This window comes from Mollisia scopiformis (genome assembly GCF_001500285.1).
Source record: "Mollisia scopiformis unplaced genomic scaffold LY89scaffold_18, whole genome shotgun sequence".
Lineage (NCBI taxonomy): Eukaryota > Fungi > Ascomycota > Leotiomycetes > Helotiales > Mollisiaceae > Mollisia > Mollisia scopiformis.
In genome coordinates, this window is record NW_017263598.1 from 201731 (window position 1) to 217853 (window position 16123).

Here is a 16123-nt window from a genome sequence, read left to right on the forward strand (position 1 = left end):
CACATCCAGTCACGGGCGATAACAATAGGAGAAGTACTGATGCTCTATGGCCGTGACGGCCGTTGCCCACCAGACACGGGCGATAGAAATTAGGCATCTAGCGAGATCGCATGATTCCCCTAAGAAACACCTGACATTGCCATGTCCACTTTCGACGAATACCGACGGAGACCAGCCATAAGACAGGAAGAAAAGCAGCAGGTTCACCTCAAATTGGCCAAGCCGAGATAAGATTCCATCGTCTTCATAAGCTTTGCCTCACATTGAGTTATCACTGTCATATCAAACCCCAGCCTGCATTCAGATACGCTGTAACGGAAAATGACTTCTACCGAAAGCCGGATTGCCATTGTTGGTGCAGGAGCCTTTGGGCTCTCAACTGCCCTCCATCTTGCAAAAACAGGTTCGAGCCCCTTGAAAGGAGATGTAGAATCTCGCTAATCAATCCCATAGGCTATCGCAATGTTACAGTGTTCGATTACCAACCCTACGACATCAATGCGTATAACTCCGACGAAGGGTCAGTAATACTCCACTCACGTGAATTGATGTCTGGCTAACCGTAATGTAAACAGATGTGATTCCGCCTCATCAGATGTCAATAAGATCTACCGCTGTTCCTATGGTCATGAGGTAGAGTACCAAGATCTTGCCTTCTCGGGGCGACCAGTTTGGCTGGAATGGAACGAAATGATATCTTCAACATCGCCTGAAGACTTGCCACAAGGTCTTACTCCAGACACAAAGCTATTCGTCGATTGTGGGCTGTTGAGGTTCTCCATGGAGTCAGAACTAAGCCAATATGACAAGGATTGCTTGGAAGAGTTAGAAAAAGCGGGACTACGACATTGGCAGCACATCGTGGTAAGTCATCTCAACCAATCAAGAACAAAAGTGAAATAGGATTTTTAGTAACGAGAATACAGGGAGATGAGCGAGACATGAAACGACTAAAAGAAAGAATAGCCGAACATTCGGACGAAAAATGGGATACAAGGCTTAGTCTTGCTCGTTCTTTCCAAGAAGGAAAGTTAGCTTCATTCCTCGACATCTCCGCTGGGCTTACATATGCAGACAAGGTCTGTTTCCAATTCCATACAGCAGTGACAAAATAAAGCTAAACATGAGCATGTAGGCTTGTATCTGGGTGCGCTACCTCTGTGAAAAAGCTGGGGTCAAGTTCGTGCTCGGACAGAAAGAGGGCAAGCTCGAAAATCTTATCATTAATGGAGCAGGATATTCGAAGAAAATCAAGGGGCTGGAGACTGCGGACGGGAAGGAACATTTTGCTGATGTCACAATCGTTGCTTGTGGTGGATGGACACCAAGTGTGGTTCAAGATGTCAATGGCATCCTCCAAACGACAGCAGGATCTGTGATTACTATTCAGCTGCCAAAAGAACGTCAGGATCTATGGGACAAGGTAAAGCACTTATCTAAAAATTGAATGGCTACATTCAAATCATCGGCTCTGGCTGACTTAATATCTCAACATAGTACTCCCCAGACAACTTTGCTGTTTGGTCATACGGTGTGACAACACAACATGGCCCAGAGTATGGAGGTAAGCGAGAGATCACTGTAAACACCATCAGCAAGCTAATGGAATACAACAGGATTCTATGGATTTCCGAGAACTCCTGAAGGAAAGATCAAAATTGGGTGTGAGTAGACTTTTCACATACGAAGATTTTCCCAAACTAACCCATTGTCTAGACCGCGGCCGGAAATGGACCAACTACCAATTAAATCCAAAGACCAACACGTTTGTAGCCCACTTCAGCGAACTAGTTCTCGTGGCTAACAGTAGCAAAGGCGTTTATCAGTGCCTCGAACCAAATACACAGAGGAGAAAGCTGTAAATCTGCCAAAGAAGGCCATATCAAATCTCAAAGAGCTTGTTGGAGATATGTTCCCTGACCTGAAGGTAGGCTAGAGTGCAAATGTCTTCATTTGTGATAGTTAATTCATGGATGTCACAGGAAGTTGGTATCACTGATACTAGAATGTGCTGGTACACCGATTCCTTGGACAACTCCTTTGTGATCGACTACGTCCCAGGATACAACAAAACCTTGTTCGTCGCTTCTGGTGGATCAGGACATGGCTTCAAATTTCTACCCGTACTCGGACAAGTAAGTCGACATCATCTAGGCCCCAATGCGAACATGACAATATTGATATGAGCAGCACGTCGTCAACCAACTGGAAGGGAAAACCGATGTATTCACACCGATCTGGAAATGGCGTTTTCCCACTCCCGGCTCGGATCCGAACGGCTTGATTGAAGGAGAACATTCTGGACGAGACTTGGGAGAGCTTGAGATGGCTGATAAGAAAGACTGGCAGTGGAAATGAGCGGAAAATCTAATAATAATCCACAGCCAAAAGTGCTTTGCACATATGGTGTACGATAGCAATCGAGTCAATCTGTTTATAGATGAGGTGAACATTGTGGTCTACCCGTGAAAAGTATTTATATACAATTTTGGTTCAGATGCTCCTCGGCATTGAAGTCCAATTGCAAAACAGGGAAGCTTGCCTGAATGACAATACAGACCGCCTGATACTGACAGGTTTTCGAGGTGAAATGTCGCAAACATGAAGTTAAAAACTGCTGAAAGAACTTTTAACGCAGAATGGTTATACAGAAAACTTGTACATGGGTGCTTTCACATCATTGTAAACTCCGAGTCTCTTCTAGTCGCACTCTAACTTTCCAAAGGGAAGTCGCGGGATAGGTAGCAGCTTAGTCATGGAAGCTAGAGCCGACGCGTCTCGACGCGTCCCATTTCAATCCTTTGTTTTTCTCCACGCATTTCCATCTGGAACCTGAACCGAGTTTGATCCAGACCTGAGACTTGTCGGACCGGCCCGAAGGTCGCGGGCGTCTGCATAGAAAGGCATATCCAGAAGTCAAGCATCCGTTTGCCGAGGAAGCTTGCCCTCTCTCGACGCCATGGGCATCCCTCAGTGAATAGTCGCATCGATGTCCGTCCTCGACACCATTTACGATACTGACTTGTTGTGAGGCTCTGGCAGAAATTGGGTGAAGGCGAGGTGATGGATATAGCAGCCTTTGCTGCACAGCATTTCGAGCAGCATCAGCGACCACTACGAATTGCCATTGACGAGGCTATTTGGCGGGGCAAATTCTTTCTGAAAGAGGAGGATGTGGTATCAATCCGCCGACGTATGTTCTGCCAGACCTCAACATACCTCAACACAGTCTCTCGACCAGCATAGTTAATTTCTCGTGGCAGACCAACCAGCTGCCCGGCCGAATGAGAAGAATTTCCTTTGGCGAATCGTTCAGTTACTACGTCTCAATTGCCAACTCGTTTTCGTCACCGACGGCCCTCAAAGACCTACAAAGCGCGGGAAGAGCACACACGGCTACAATGATCACGGCTTGGAAGACCTGAAGGAGTTGATCCAAGAGCTTGGCTGCCCGTGGCATCGAGCACCAGGCGAGGCGGAAGCGGAATGTGTTCAACTACAGAGGCATGGCCATGTGGATGTTGTCTGGACCGAAGACTCGGATGCTCTCATGTTCGGTGCACACACTCTATTTAGATTCGAATACAAGGAAACAGAGAAGGGAGAGCAGAAGATCAAAAAGAAGGACAATTATAAGGTCGAAGTCTACCGGACACACGACATCCTCCAGAAATATTCCACTTTCACACGGGAGGGATTGGTTCTTTTTGCTGTCCTTGTGGGTGCTGATTACGACAAACAAGGTCTTTTCAATGTTGGTCCAGAGCTGGCTATACAAATCATGGCGGATGGCCTAGGGGAAAGTTTATGCCGAGCGTCGGACAATGGAACATTACCTGCCTGGCGTGGAAAGTTGGAAGAGTCGCTTCGACGAGCAGGTAGCAAAGTCAATGTTCCTGCAGGATTTCCTACTCCAGCTGTAGTCAAGAATTACTATCGGCCAATTGTGAGTAGTGAGGAAGCATTACGCACCCTTCAACACACTTGGTGGAAGTCTACCTTCAATGATGACACCTTGCGACCCATTCTCGGTGGCAAGCTTCCCTTCTACGCTCAACCGTCCTCGACAAGCTGACCCTAAACAGACAAATACAACCTGTGGATTGAAGAGTACATCGAACTCATTGCCCCAATACTGCTTGTCAGATCGTTGGCGCAGACGTCTCCTGGACAAGAAGCAAGCAATAAATGCTACCGCATTGAGCGGACTGGTAAAAGTGCCGCTAAAAACGGTCCTGGTCAATCAAAAATCAGGTACACCCTATCTGCAGTTATGTCTTTGGATATCAACGCCGCATACGAAGACGAATATCATCGGAAGCCGGAGAACAGGCGCAAGGTCTTACGACCAGATCAAAGACCTCTCTGCGATGCGGTCCTTGACTGTATACTTAGGCATGCTGTTCCGGATGTCATGGAAAATGTCCTTGCGGCTGGTTCTCGGAAAGTGACACCCAGAAAGTCTGAATCCAAGAAGAGATCGTTGCCCAGTGAAGACGCAACCAAGTCTGCAAGCAAGAAACCGGTCAAGAAGACAAAGACGAAATCTTCGATGCAAGTGGAAGATTCAGACAACCAATTGAACAAGATCCCCAAGTCGAATGGAAAGGCTACAGCAAAGATTCCTAGTCAGCCCTCTGAAGAAATACAATCATCGATCCGTCGAGAAACTCCAAGACAGACACCCAGAACACTAGGACTTCCAGGATCAGACGTCTCGAAGAATGCCAAAGTTGCTTCAAAGTCTGTAATCATAGACTTGATATCAGATGACGAGGATGAAGTTGAGCAGCCGATCAAAGTGGACAAATCGATCTACGAGACGAAATCGGAGGATGTCAATGCCCAACCTGAAAGGCAGCCGGAGAAGCAACCTCTGGATCCGACATCACCAAATTCTCTCCGCCTAGCACGTCTACGACATTTCGAATCCAAGAAGTCTACCGCTGCCGAGCCTCCTTTGAGCCATGTATCCCTAAAGCAGTCACCAAGTGGTTTTGTGAGATTTTCCTTTGACAGTGATGATGATGATTGATGTTTGAAAATGGATCAGATGAGAAGCTCATGGCGGATTGAGGCACCCAAATTGGGCACTCAAACGCGACTCTCGATGCACTTCTCGCTCGGAAGAGATGGCATGTCTGTGAAGCTTTGGAATGGAGTATCCACAGTATACCTAGGTATTGCTAAGTTTTGGTCGAGGTGGCCAACAGGTTGCAGGCCATTAGCAAGCTACACGACATGTTCGCTCTAACGTAGGGTTGAGGCTGACTGTCGAGTGTCACCTCGTGTACAGAACTGTGGCTGGTGGGGTGTTTATATGATAATAATTCCAAAGACCTTGCTCAAACAATGATAACATCGAAGAACAAGAGCATTTCTACGTTCGGTGTATAAATTGCCAATCTATAATTCGCAATTCATGCAGGAGCTCATTATCGGTCCTATGTATACGTAACTCGTCCTGTGCCTTTCTGTACGAAATCTTTTAAAATCAAAACAATGATTCATCTCCCAACTCCAGTCCCGTTGACGGTAGAACGTCCCTGCTTCGGCCGCATCATCCACGTCGCTTTGAAAGGGTATTTCTCCTCAAGTTCTATCCAGTCAGAGTCTGGCTCTGATTCAAGTCTCCTAGTCCAGTACTCATCAACTGCTACGAATCCCATTTGCCGGTAGACATGACCACCCGTACTATCCGCAGCTTCAACGAACATCTCGTAGTCCAAACTATCAGCCTTTTCAATGCCCCACTTTAGCATAAGAGAAGCTGCACCTCGACCCCTATGCTGGGGCAGGGTGCCCATCATATTGAGCCCTGTGCAGATTGTGAGAATCAAACCTGTAGTCCTAATAAGTACAGCTACTCACAAATATGAGGAAATGAGCATCGACTAGCCTGACGCTCCAGTCGAGAATTCGTGATATACGTGCAGTATTCCCGAAGACGCCCGCCATCCGGGAGCCACGCAACCTCCACATTCGGTGCTCCATTCGGAAACGGATTCCGGGTGTATATCTGCCATCTCGACACACTTTAACTCCGTTAGAAATACACCTTCTTGAGTAATTTTAAATCTCACAGACCTAACGATCTCACCAGTATTCGTATCGACAACTTTTACCCACTTCTCGAACGGATTGGCTTTCCACCTGCTCAACGCTCGTTCAGCTTCGTCATACTTACCTTGTGTGTAGATCGCGGGGTCCTGGGATGAGATGCCGGGAAGTAGGGCGGAGACGAAGGGGTGTAAGGGATCTGAGTAAGCGGCGAACATGATTGATAGGTAGTCGTGGATTTCGTTGAATGTACCTTCTGATACTTGGAAACGCATGTTGAAGATCAACTGACCCTTTTCTGGCCTCTTGTGGTGATTTTCAAGAGAGGTAATGAGGTTCAGTTGTATATGGGAATTGGGGCTGTAGATTTTTGAGCGAGAGGAAGATTAGTAACTTGTCAGCGGTAGCTTTACAGGGGTGTCAACTTGCGTATCACGTGAAATGGCTAGAGATATTATGTCAAGACTGATATTTACCTTTGTTATCCTTCAAGTCAATGGTCAAGATTGACGTAATCGTATCAAGTCCTTTCAGCTGAGATTACCATCCCATCAAATGGAACCTGCAGTAGATTTGCATTTCATAGCACAGTATGAGAAGTTGTCCCCAAAAGAATGACTTCCAGATTGTGAAGTTGAACGCTTCAGTAAGGCAAGTTCACCTTTCATTCAGCAACCAGCACTCACTGATCAATTTCAATCTGAAGGATCACCTCTGAGCTTCTTCCCTCGCTTTCATCTTCCTCGGTTGTGTAACTGGTGATAAGTTTCCTCCAATTTACAACCTCATCAAACAAACCATAACAATGTCGCAAATCATGGAGCCGATCCCTCTGCGCACTTTGATCACTCTCCTCCACTACGAGCTAATGGTCTCTGATCCTCGATATGAAGGAACAGCGCTGTTTCAAACAAGTTTCGCCGATCCAGCAGTGATCGCGCGCATTCAAAAGCAGTTTGTCAGTGACGCTGAAAAGCACCCAGAGTCGATCGAGTATGTATCGCCAGCTCTTCAAATTGCAACTGACCTGACAGTCTATCCAGGAAGATGGTATTTCATCAATTCAACGAACACAAGTCCTCCTCCAAGGAACCTATCCCTTTAACCACCTGTGAAATTCACCCGCATGCCAACGAAATGGTGAAGCGCCTCACACCCATCGAAGTTGAACAGATCTATCTGGAGAGTAGAAACCATGATGGTTGTTTCAAAGCTATCGGATTGTTCCAATTCTTCTTCGAACTTTGCCCTGCTGGGCAGATGATCTCAATTCAGGTTGGAAACGAGGTATGTTCGACCAGCCAAATCGGGCCTCTTCTTTCCAGAACACAGTGTAGAGCAGGACCGAACAAGACGCGCTGACATCTACTCATGATAGGCGCCTCTCATTGTCAACCCAAAAGATCGCGCTTGCACGGAGTTCGCAATCGGTGGTCCGAAACTCATTACCCTTGCTTCTACTATGATACCCGGACAAGTAAAGACATACCATACCGGTGCAAGAGAGAACGAAGACCATGCCGTCGTTGTTTTCAATGTTAAAGGCCCCGCTGAGACACAAGTGGTTGTTGATATGACCCGCTCACAATACGGAATTGCAGGGCGGGGCACATTCGGAGAGCGCTACTTTCTTGGCAATATCGAAGAGTGGCTCACGTCCATGGACAAGGTTTGCAATAACACAACTACACTGTTGACGAGATCTACCAATTTCCCTAGGACGAAAAGCGAGAACGAGAACAGGATTGAGGCTTGTGCGAAGAAGGTTTGGGAGCGCTGGCAAAACAGGGTGAAGGAACAATGGTGTGCTTATTGTGGCAAGCCTGGAGTCGAGTTGAAGAAATGCAATGGATGCAAAGCAAAGAAGATCTGCTATTGCTGCGGAGATCATCAGAAGTCAGATTGGAAGTTGCACAAGATGACTTGCGAGCGCAAGAAGTAGCCAGCATCGACTACAAGAGAAGACTTGATTGAGCTTGTCGCGGAGTTTGCATTGTAACAGTAGAACTTCAATCGATGTTGCTAAGCATCATCTTCTGCACATATCCCGTCCTATTCCCCATTGATTGAGATTTGCTGTACTGCACCTTTGCTTCGAGATGATCTGGGTCACGTGAACCATGGGACGTTTTAAGCGAGATAAAAAAGGGGAGTCTGGAGACGGGCGAGCGAGGCGTGCAATTTCTCGGAATTATTCTACTACTTCGTCAACAACTACACATCCTTAGTAAACATAACATCACAGACTCTCCAGATCCACCGCCATCTTATGAGGATTTTTCGTTCCAAACTAAGATTCGCTTCAAGCCACATCCAACAGTTCTGCACCTAGATGCTTAGCAACTCCTATTATATCTTGTACAGGACACGGCAAACTAGCCAATGTGGATACATCGAATTCCTTTTATAATTGGGGGCGCAGTACTACAATTAGCAGTGTTTTAGAAGTACTTAATTGTCATTGAAACGTGAGCGGGTGTAGGGTAAAGGAGGGGCATCTCAGGCATGAGACTTCGCAATGATTTCTACTCATAATCCTAGAGGAATCAAGTATTCTTTCCTTCACTCTAGGATCTAGATTTATCTTAATGACATAACTCAATCACATATCGGCACTATTTTTGCGCTATTCGCTACCGGTATTCTTGAACCCTTAATATTTCACCGCAATCAGCGCAGCCAGCGCGTTGAGCGCATCGAGTGCCGTCAGTGGTGCATCCATGGCCGAAAGTAGAATAGTAGGAGGGGACACGACGAAGGTGCCGCTATTGCAGTACAGTCTTTTTTCATCTTTTTTTACCAAAACTTTTTCCTACCAAACCAACGGCATGTGACGTGATGAACAATGCATTGTTAGCATATAAAGACTAGGTATTTCAAATCATGAATAAACAAAGCGTAAAACAAAGACATTGTTAGGCTCTCAAAGCTATCAAAAGTATCCAAGTAATCTTTGACAAGATTTCGGGTGATATGGACGGAGTACCCCTCTAGTTGAGGAGGGTGAGCAGATAGCAGCTGGGTAAGGCTAGAGAGTTACAGAGATTGGGGTCGCCTAGAATCAGAGAGAGAAGTCGTACATTCCGCTAATCTATGCTTTACACCATTCTTTTACCACGCTTCGAAAGCAGTGCGCCCAGCTGCTCGCTCGCTTGTTCTTCAACTCAGCAACACCTTGCACCCATCGGCACTCGCAACGACGATGGTGAGAGTCTGTTTCTCTTGTCCACTCTGCACCTTCGGCTCATCTGGCCCCAGTCTTAAATTTGGAAATGTCTGCAAAATCCTCACAATCCCATACGAAGCTTCCGTGAGCGCGAAGTCCTTGCCAAGGCAAAGTCTCGGCCCACCATGGAAAGGCATAAATCCAAATCCGATGTTCTTGAGTTGTGGGCCTTCCCATCTCTCGGGTCGAAATTCGTTGGCGTCTTCCCCGTAGATGTCTTTCGAGCGATGCATGTGGTATGGAGAGAAACCGATACCAAACCCTTTGCGGATTAGCACGGGAGATTGGCCGTCTGGACCGCCGCCTCGAGGGATATACGTCGTTTTCGTGGCTTCGCGGACGTTCACTGGGATTTGGGTGTAGAGTCTGTTGGCTGCAGAAGAATGATGAGTGCGAGATTTAATTATCGTGGAACAGCGCTTACTCTCATTCAGGACACACTTGAGGTACGGCATTTTAGCAATCTGCGCTCGCGTTACATTCTGCCCGTTAGTGGCTATGGAATGTATCTCTTGTTGAAGACGCTCGAGAGATGTTGGATGGCGGACTAAGAGGTAGCTGAAGCAGGTGTTAGTATTTCACGAATCCGAAGGTGGGAGAGGGTATGGTTGCGGTGTGTAGGTCAAACTTACAAAGTCCATGACATTAGACAAGCAGTCGTATCTCTGCCAGCAATCAATACGTTCATGAGCTGGTCACGTACAAGAATGGGATCTCGAAGCTCTTTGTAGAGATCCAGGATAAATGGATGTCGGTCGGCAGCTTCCTCCTCGCCGTTCTCCTCCTGGTCTTTCAGAGCATGGTTGACGTAGTATGTGGCATATTTCTTCACTTCTGCGCAAGCCTGCTTGAATTTCGAAGGGTTGTAGAGCCAACAAAAGTTTGCGAGGCGCAATCGCATAGCACCGATAAGTGCACAGTAGTCAAAGTTCTCTTCAAACACTTCGTGATCTTTGGGAGTAAGTCCAGCAAATGGTTCCCCGAAGATGAGTGAAGTCGTAGTAGCAAGAGTAAATCTGAAGAATTCGGGTTGTAGATCAATGACACCAGTCTGAGATGAAAGTGCAGCGAGCAAGCTGTTGATAGGCGTCTCAAAGACTTTCACATCTTGATACTGGATGCGCACGAATTGGCGGCGTAGCAATTCTCGGGAGTGCTTCCACTAAAGCAGCAATGATCAGTTGAAGAAGGTCAGGTTAGATGTCCAATATCGGGCGTTTGCTGGTAAGTCGCTATTGGGAAAATATAGCTTGAGAGAGAATTCTCACGAAAGCATAGATGAAATGAAACTTACTTGATGGCCATCTTGCGTAAAGATGCCCTCTCCAATCATAGGATAAAGACCTTCGCGTCGAGAACCCAGTCCCCAATCTGCAAGACATCAGGTTGAGTTAGGACAATACGAAGATCATCATATGTGATCGACAACCAATGGTTACTCCATGAGAGACAACTCACCTTCGAAGTTGGTTGACAGAATGGCCTCGAGATTTTGAGGATCTAAGGTGAAATATCCGACCCTGCCCAGCAGTTTGACTTCGAAGGTCTGGCCTACTTGCGTCTCCTCGAAGTATTCGGATTGGAAGGCTAAGAGATTTCCCGCAACAAGAGCATCGTATTGTCTCTTGAAAGCATCGAGTGCCAAAGGCCATTTGTAAGGAAGCCGTCTTTTAAGCGGCATGCAGCCATGTTTCTCACCGAAGAGCCTATCGGCCTAAACAAAACCCATCAATTGAGATCGAGTTTCAGAGTCAAAGGCGAACAAACATCATAATCTTTTCGTCTTTGGATATATATATAAGTCGCGTACAAGAGAAAGATCGTGCCCACAGCCAGACGAAGCGTCAGGCCCGGCCCCGAGGTGGAGATAGCGTCTATCATTGCGGGACGCGTAAAGCTAGAAAGACGAAATCGTGAAAGGGGCAGTAGCAAAGCAACAATGGAAGTGCAACAAGAACGTGAATGCAATCTAATTCAGCTGCATAGGATTGGCGTGAATGAAGGATAACGAAGATTTAAGAAGCGTATATTCTCATTATTTAATTGCGACGGGTGATGCGGCGGTGAAGGGAGGCTCTATGGCTGAGATACCCAAATAGATCTAGGCACTTATGCGGGCGCTAACTACCCTGTGATATGTTATGTTTCGGCAGCTACCCGAGCTACCAACCACATTAAACCAATATCAGCAACACAATCCTTGCTGAAGCCGTATCGGGATGCTGCAGCTTTTCTACTCGGTCCTGTTTCACAAGCTGTGATCGGGCGCTTCGTTCGGGTTCTGATACCTTATTGGGGTAATACTACGGCATCAGGTGGCTGTCCAGTTTTCTTGTGCAACCCTCCCGAAAATCCCACATCTTGGGTATGCATACCAATGGTTTGCTTGGTGCCGTTTGCCACCGAGGACCAAGCAATGACGCCTTGATGAGTTCCCGGGCCGAAGCCTATCGGCGCAGGGATACGTTGCGCATAGGGAATGGCAGATCCTAGACTTGTTTCCTCGCAATTCCCATCACCAAAGTCCGGCAACACTACAATGAATGCAACTCTCACTTCCTCTCGTCTAAGGTGATGGATCCACTTTCGATTCTCGCGGGAACTACTGGGCTGCTGGATGTTTCTTTTCGGGTGATTTCATACCTGAAAGACCTCGAGGAATCGGCAGGGAAAGTTGAGGACGAGATCGCAGCCTTATCCCAAGAAATCAGTGCTTTAATCACCGTCAACGATGCCATTGAAGCACTGTGGCTTGCTAATCATGATACTGCTCCAGGATCTCCCTTCCAAGATACGACTGATGTCGAGGATTTGTGGAAGAGGCTGGCTGGCCTCTTGCGCGATTGTCGAGACACTGCGCAGAAGTTGGAAGCACTGCTAAAAGAGGTAATGGGTAAAAAGGGTCCCAAGGTGTCTGGGAAATGGGATGGTATTAGAAAGCAACTGCGCAAGGACTCAAAAGAGAAGGAGTGGACAGACGTTCGTCATCGTCTTTCGAGCTATCAGGCTGGATTGCAAATGCTGCTGAGCGCTCTCAGTGTGTAAGCTTGATAATTCGTCTTTGCGGCTACCAAGGAACTGACATTTGCAGTGTCTACACTCGTAACTCTTCGTCATCCACACAACATGTTGCTGGCAGTCTAGACAGGATACAAAGACAAAGCTCAACACTTCAATATCAAATGGAGTTTCTTCGCCATAAATTAAATGCCCTCAACTCCTCTGATAGCGACAAAGTAGGTGTTCATGGGTGGAGCATGGGATCATCGCGTTTCTGACGTACAAATCAGCTTCGCAACTCCATCAATTCTGCTCAGGCTGTAGCATCACTGCTATCACTCAACCAATGCTTCGATATACCTCAGACTGTTAGCAGCATATTTACGGGTCGAGACCTCCTGTTGAAAGAACTTAAACACATGCTCGATGTTGCCACACCGCAGCATCAGAGCCATTCTCAAAAACGGTTCGTAATTTATGGCCTTGGCGGGTCGGGCAAGACCCAATTCTGCTGCAAGTTTGCTCAGGACAACAGAGAATAGTGAGTTGTGATGGACTCACCATGCACCACTTACTAACCTAGACAGTTTTTGGGGAGTATTTTGGATCGATGGCAGTTCCTATGAGAATGCAAGACACACATTCTCCAAAATTGCGACTATGGGAGGAGCGGATCCGAATGAGAATGCAGCGAAGAGCTGGCTTTCCTCCCAACAACAACCCTGGCTTCTACTCATCGATAATGCGGATGATCCAGACATAGACGTCACCCGCTATTTTCCCGGTGGCGAGCGAGGTGTTATACTGATGACGACTCGCAATCCTTCAAATAAAGTGCATGGTACTGTCGGGTCGCGTTTCTGGCATTTTGAGAAACTGGAAACGGACGAGGCCAGCGATCTACTTCTGAAAGCCGCCGATCTACCCGGTCCGTGGGAACTGCAAACAAGGACTTCAGCGGCGCGCATAGCGGACGCCTTGGGTTACTTGCCTCTTGCTCTTATACATGCGGGTAAAGCTATCATGGATGGTCTATGCTCGCTGGCTAATTACCTGGACTTTTATGGGCGAACGTGGAAGCGCATTCGCCGAGCTCGAAGCATGTCTGGCTATGTTGGAGACGAAAACGCTAACATGAACGTGTATTCGACCTGGGAGATTGTGTATCTTGGCCTTGAGGCGAAGAAAACAGAGACTTCTAAAGATGGTGTCGAATTACTGAAAACTTTCTCTTTCTTCTATTGGGAAGATATCGGGGTCGACATACTCATCGCTGCTGCTAAGAATGGGAGGCGCGAGCAGGAGACGACGAAACCGAACGAAGATAAGACAAAGACGCCAAGTCCACAGCAAGTCAGCAAGAAACCATGGTCACTATATTTTCGTGAAATCATTATCGACTGGGTCGAGAATCTCCAAAAAGTGAGACCTATACTGCCGGATGTCCTTCGCGATGACGACCAGACGTCTTTTGATGAGGACAGGCTGCGAACAGCTCTGACCTTCCTTGTTCAGATGGGCATGCTCACTTACCACAGCGATTCAGATACTTATTGGATGCATCCTCTGGTGCATACTTGGGTTCGGGAAAGACCACAGACAAGCACTGGCGAGCAAGCCATTTGGTGTCAAGCGGCTGCGACGACGTTGACATCTTGTATCTTCTTCAAACCGCCCCTTGAATATGCCACTTCAGACGAGAGACTGAAAATCTCTATCTTTCCTCATATTGAAAATTTACGAAGAGCTCAGAACACTATTCGCGAACGAATACAGGAGAATCAGAAGACCCGCAGACGATCGTGGCTAAGTTCTTGGATAGCTCCCCCAGTGATCTCGAGTGGAATGCAGCCTCTTGAATGGGTTAAATACAGTCTTGTCTATATGCAGGCTGGTAAGTGGGACGAAGCTGAAAAGCTTCAGCTTCCGGTAAAAGAGCTGGCCTGCCAAAGACTGGGACTGGACCATCCGAGGAGCATTGACATCATACAGCTCCTGTCTGTCACATACGGACTTCAAGCACGCAACAATAAGGCGGCAATCCTTCTGAGACAAGCTCTGGACGCTTGCCAAAGGCTCTATGGTCATGACCACCCGAGAACTCTGAAGATGACAGACATTCTCGGAGCAACATGCCTCTTGCAGAGTCGGCTCAGCGAGTCAAGAACGCTTCATGAGCACGCTGTGAAAGGGATGACCGAAGTCTTAGGTGCAGAGCATGAAGATACTCTGATTGCCGTGGATAATCTTGGTAAAGTCATGTCCAGATACTTCTTTTGGGACAAAGCTAGGGATCTTCATCTAAGGGCATTTCACGGAATGAGAAAGACACTGGGTAGTACCCACTTGCATACTCTCCAGGCTATGGAACATGTGGCTCTGTCACACATGTATCTTGGCGACCTTGATCTGGCACAAGAATTTGCCCAAGAGGTCCTCGAAAAAAGAGAGAAGAAAGTTGGCAAGGAGCATCCATACACACTGATGGCCAAGTTGACCGTTGCAAGGGTCAAGAGCGCGCAAAATGAGACTGAAGAAGCTGAAAGAATTATACGCACCAACCTCCCCGTTGGAGAGAGAAACCTTGGAGATAACCACCTAGGAATACTTCTGGCTCGTGTCTTTCTATCTGAAGTCCTATTTCGACAACAAAAATATAGCGAAGCAGAGCAGATCCTCCTCAGTGTGGTACAGCGGCACCGCTATGAAGGTTCCCGCCGAGAGGACGGAGAACATGTCGATCGAATCCAGGCGTTATGGTTCTTACTAAAATGCTACCAAGCTCAAAACAAGATCGAAGATGCCATCAAGATTGGTGACGAGCTCTATGAATCGGTTCATACCATCGGTGGGGAGGGATTTGGCCGCGGGCACGTGTTTGCCAAGCTCCTGGACCAGAAGCGCGAAGAGTTGCAGGCCCTGAAGTCTGGGTCCGATCCAGCGCCGGTCCCGTACGATCCCATCTCTCCAAACAGTCAGAGTGCGGAAACCATTCGATCCAGCTCTCCAGTTCCAGTAACGAAGAGTCTCACTTTCTGAAGAAGATTCAAAGGAGGGCTGGGTGTCCATCAGGCAGCGTTGTCAATGGGTAGGTCGGATATTTTTTGGCCCTGAACCATCACAACCCGTACTAGAACGGATCCGGATGAACAGATCTCCGTCACCATCACCATTCTAGACGGTTCTAGACCTAGAGAGATAAAACCCATTAATAGTATATCCTTAACCAAGTCAAAGATTTCTCAGTAGAATCTCCATACAAGCAAGACTTTCTGCCACCGGGATCGAATGACTTCGGATATTCTATGGGTGGTTGATACCATCATCTCAGACACTATTGCCCCTTTTTCGGGCGCTGCTCACCTTTTCTGGCCGCTGCAGGAGAAAAAATCGACTCAATATTACCACGTGACCGAGGGTCATCAGCCCCAGCAGCCCCGCCACCTGCTGGGAGATAGTGATGAGTCCGCTTCGGGTTTAAACATGATCATCTATGCTGCAAGTATCAAGGTTGTAGTGAAAGATAATATAAAGACAATTCTGTTCTCCATTTCTGTTCAAAATACTGTGAAAATGATGTCGAGTTTTACCAATTACCTACCCAGGTAAGCGAGCGAGAGAAGGAGAAAATCCACACAAGCGAGAAGCTAAAAGATGTGAGCTAGATAGTGTAGAGGGGGTAAGAACATGAACCAGGAGTACGCAAAAACAACCAAAACAACTAAAACAACAGCAAGTGGGCACCGCGCGAAGCAGACCACTATTCGCAGTAGTAGGACAGATTCAAAACATCATGTAAAAGCATTCGAAAACATATCACTGTGAAAAACTAAGAGT

At 47.2% G+C, this 16123-nt stretch overlaps 6 protein-coding genes across 6 annotated transcripts; 4 read left to right on the top strand and 2 right to left on the bottom strand.

The window, feature by feature from the left end:
- The first annotated feature begins 155 nt into the window (after window positions 1-155).
- Window positions 156-2446, top strand: LY89DRAFT_687101 (FAD dependent oxidoreductase). Its single transcript, XM_018215424.1, has 11 exons — window positions 156-403; window positions 454-520; window positions 576-864; window positions 927-1079; window positions 1136-1423; window positions 1498-1564; window positions 1617-1664; window positions 1717-1765; window positions 1816-1927; window positions 1983-2135; window positions 2191-2446. Exons 1-11 carry the CDS (start codon window positions 322-324, stop codon window positions 2356-2358), a joined length of 1476 nt encoding a protein of 491 aa, XP_018068067.1. The 5' UTR covers window positions 156-321; the 3' UTR covers window positions 2359-2446.
- A 578-nt stretch (window positions 2447-3024) lies between these two features.
- On the top strand, window positions 3025-5401 carry LY89DRAFT_621328 (PIN domain-like protein). Its single transcript, XM_018210944.1, has 3 exons — window positions 3025-3193; window positions 3264-4034; window positions 4086-5401. The coding sequence occupies exons 1-3, from the start codon at window positions 3064-3066 to the stop codon at window positions 5033-5035; spliced, it is 1851 nt and encodes a 616-aa protein (XP_018068068.1). The 5' UTR covers window positions 3025-3063; the 3' UTR covers window positions 5036-5401.
- On the bottom strand, window positions 5392-6412 carry LY89DRAFT_621331 (GNAT acetyltransferase-like protein). Its single transcript, XM_018210945.1, has 3 exons — window positions 6088-6412; window positions 5872-6035; window positions 5392-5818 (listed from the first exon to the last, which is right to left on the bottom strand). Exons 1-3 carry the CDS (start codon window positions 6333-6335, stop codon window positions 5508-5510), a joined length of 723 nt encoding a protein of 240 aa, XP_018068069.1. The 5' UTR covers window positions 6336-6412; the 3' UTR covers window positions 5392-5507.
- A 453-nt stretch (window positions 6413-6865) lies between these two features.
- LY89DRAFT_672006 (uncharacterized protein) lies at window positions 6866-8002 on the top strand (the record flags this gene model as incomplete). Its single annotated transcript, XM_018213250.1, has 3 exons — window positions 6866-7053; window positions 7104-7347; window positions 7439-8002. 3 exons carry the CDS (start codon window positions 6866-6868, stop codon window positions 8000-8002), a joined length of 996 nt encoding a protein of 331 aa, XP_018068070.1.
- A 928-nt stretch (window positions 8003-8930) lies between these two features.
- LY89DRAFT_720943 (cytochrome P450) lies at window positions 8931-11357 on the bottom strand. The gene is made up of 6 exons (XM_018218603.1): window positions 11054-11357; window positions 10745-11000; window positions 10581-10657; window positions 9919-10448; window positions 9711-9844; window positions 8931-9659 (listed from the first exon to the last, which is right to left on the bottom strand). Exons 1-6 carry the CDS (start codon window positions 11165-11167, stop codon window positions 9220-9222), a joined length of 1551 nt encoding a protein of 516 aa, XP_018068071.1. The 5' UTR covers window positions 11168-11357; the 3' UTR covers window positions 8931-9219.
- A 340-nt stretch (window positions 11358-11697) lies between these two features.
- LY89DRAFT_621335 (tetratricopeptide repeat domain-containing protein) lies at window positions 11698-15789 on the top strand. The gene is made up of 4 exons (XM_018210946.1): window positions 11698-12327; window positions 12378-12522; window positions 12577-12827; window positions 12874-15789. Exons 1-4 carry the CDS (start codon window positions 11861-11863, stop codon window positions 15323-15325), a joined length of 3315 nt encoding a protein of 1104 aa, XP_018068072.1. The 5' UTR covers window positions 11698-11860; the 3' UTR covers window positions 15326-15789.
- The last annotated feature ends 334 nt before the right edge of the window (window positions 15790-16123 follow it).

What these genes read in the sequence shown, in the direction of transcription:
- LY89DRAFT_687101 (XM_018215424.1), top strand. Translation starts at nt 322, where the DNA reads ATGACTTCTACCGAAAGCCGGATTGCCATTGTTGGTGCAGGAGCCTTT. An exon ending in ACATGGCCCAGAGTATGGAG is followed by an intron (nt 1,565 to 1,616) that starts GTAAGCGAGAGA and finishes GGAATACAACAG; the next exon opens with GATTCTATGGATTTCCGAGA. An exon ending in AGGAAAGATCAAAATTGGGT is followed by an intron (nt 1,665 to 1,716) that starts GTGAGTAGACTT and finishes CCCATTGTCTAG; the next exon opens with ACCGCGGCCGGAAATGGACC.
- LY89DRAFT_621328 (XM_018210944.1), top strand. Translation starts at nt 3,064, where the DNA reads ATGGATATAGCAGCCTTTGCTGCACAGCATTTCGAGCAGCATCAGCGA. An exon ending in TGTGGTATCAATCCGCCGAC is followed by an intron (nt 3,194 to 3,263) that starts GTATGTTCTGCC and finishes TTCTCGTGGCAG; the next exon opens with ACCAACCAGCTGCCCGGCCG. An exon ending in CTTGCGACCCATTCTCGGTG is followed by an intron (nt 4,035 to 4,085) that starts GCAAGCTTCCCT and finishes GACCCTAAACAG; the next exon opens with ACAAATACAACCTGTGGATT.
- LY89DRAFT_621331 (XM_018210945.1), bottom strand. Translation starts at nt 6,335, where the DNA reads ATGCGTTTCCAAGTATCAGAAGGTACATTCAACGAAATCCACGACTAC. An exon ending in AATACTGGTGAGATCGTTAG is followed by an intron (nt 6,036 to 6,087) that starts GTCTGTGAGATT and finishes ACGGAGTTAAAG; the next exon opens with TGTGTCGAGATGGCAGATAT. An exon ending in ATGCTCATTTCCTCATATTT is followed by an intron (nt 5,819 to 5,871) that starts GTGAGTAGCTGT and finishes CAATCTGCACAG; the next exon opens with GGCTCAATATGATGGGCACC.
- LY89DRAFT_720943 (XM_018218603.1), bottom strand. Translation starts at nt 11,167, where the DNA reads ATGATAGACGCTATCTCCACCTCGGGGCCGGGCCTGACGCTTCGTCTG. An exon ending in TCTGTCAACCAACTTCGAAG is followed by an intron (nt 10,658 to 10,744) that starts GTGAGTTGTCTC and finishes GATGTCTTGCAG; the next exon opens with ATTGGGGACTGGGTTCTCGA. An exon ending in TTACGCAAGATGGCCATCAA is followed by an intron (nt 10,449 to 10,580) that starts GTAAGTTTCATT and finishes TTGCTGCTTTAG; the next exon opens with TGGAAGCACTCCCGAGAATT.
- LY89DRAFT_621335 (XM_018210946.1), top strand. Translation starts at nt 11,861, where the DNA reads ATGGATCCACTTTCGATTCTCGCGGGAACTACTGGGCTGCTGGATGTT. An exon ending in ACTCCTCTGATAGCGACAAA is followed by an intron (nt 12,523 to 12,576) that starts GTAGGTGTTCAT and finishes CGTACAAATCAG; the next exon opens with CTTCGCAACTCCATCAATTC. An exon ending in GCTCAGGACAACAGAGAATA is followed by an intron (nt 12,828 to 12,873) that starts GTGAGTTGTGAT and finishes TAACCTAGACAG; the next exon opens with TTTTTGGGGAGTATTTTGGA.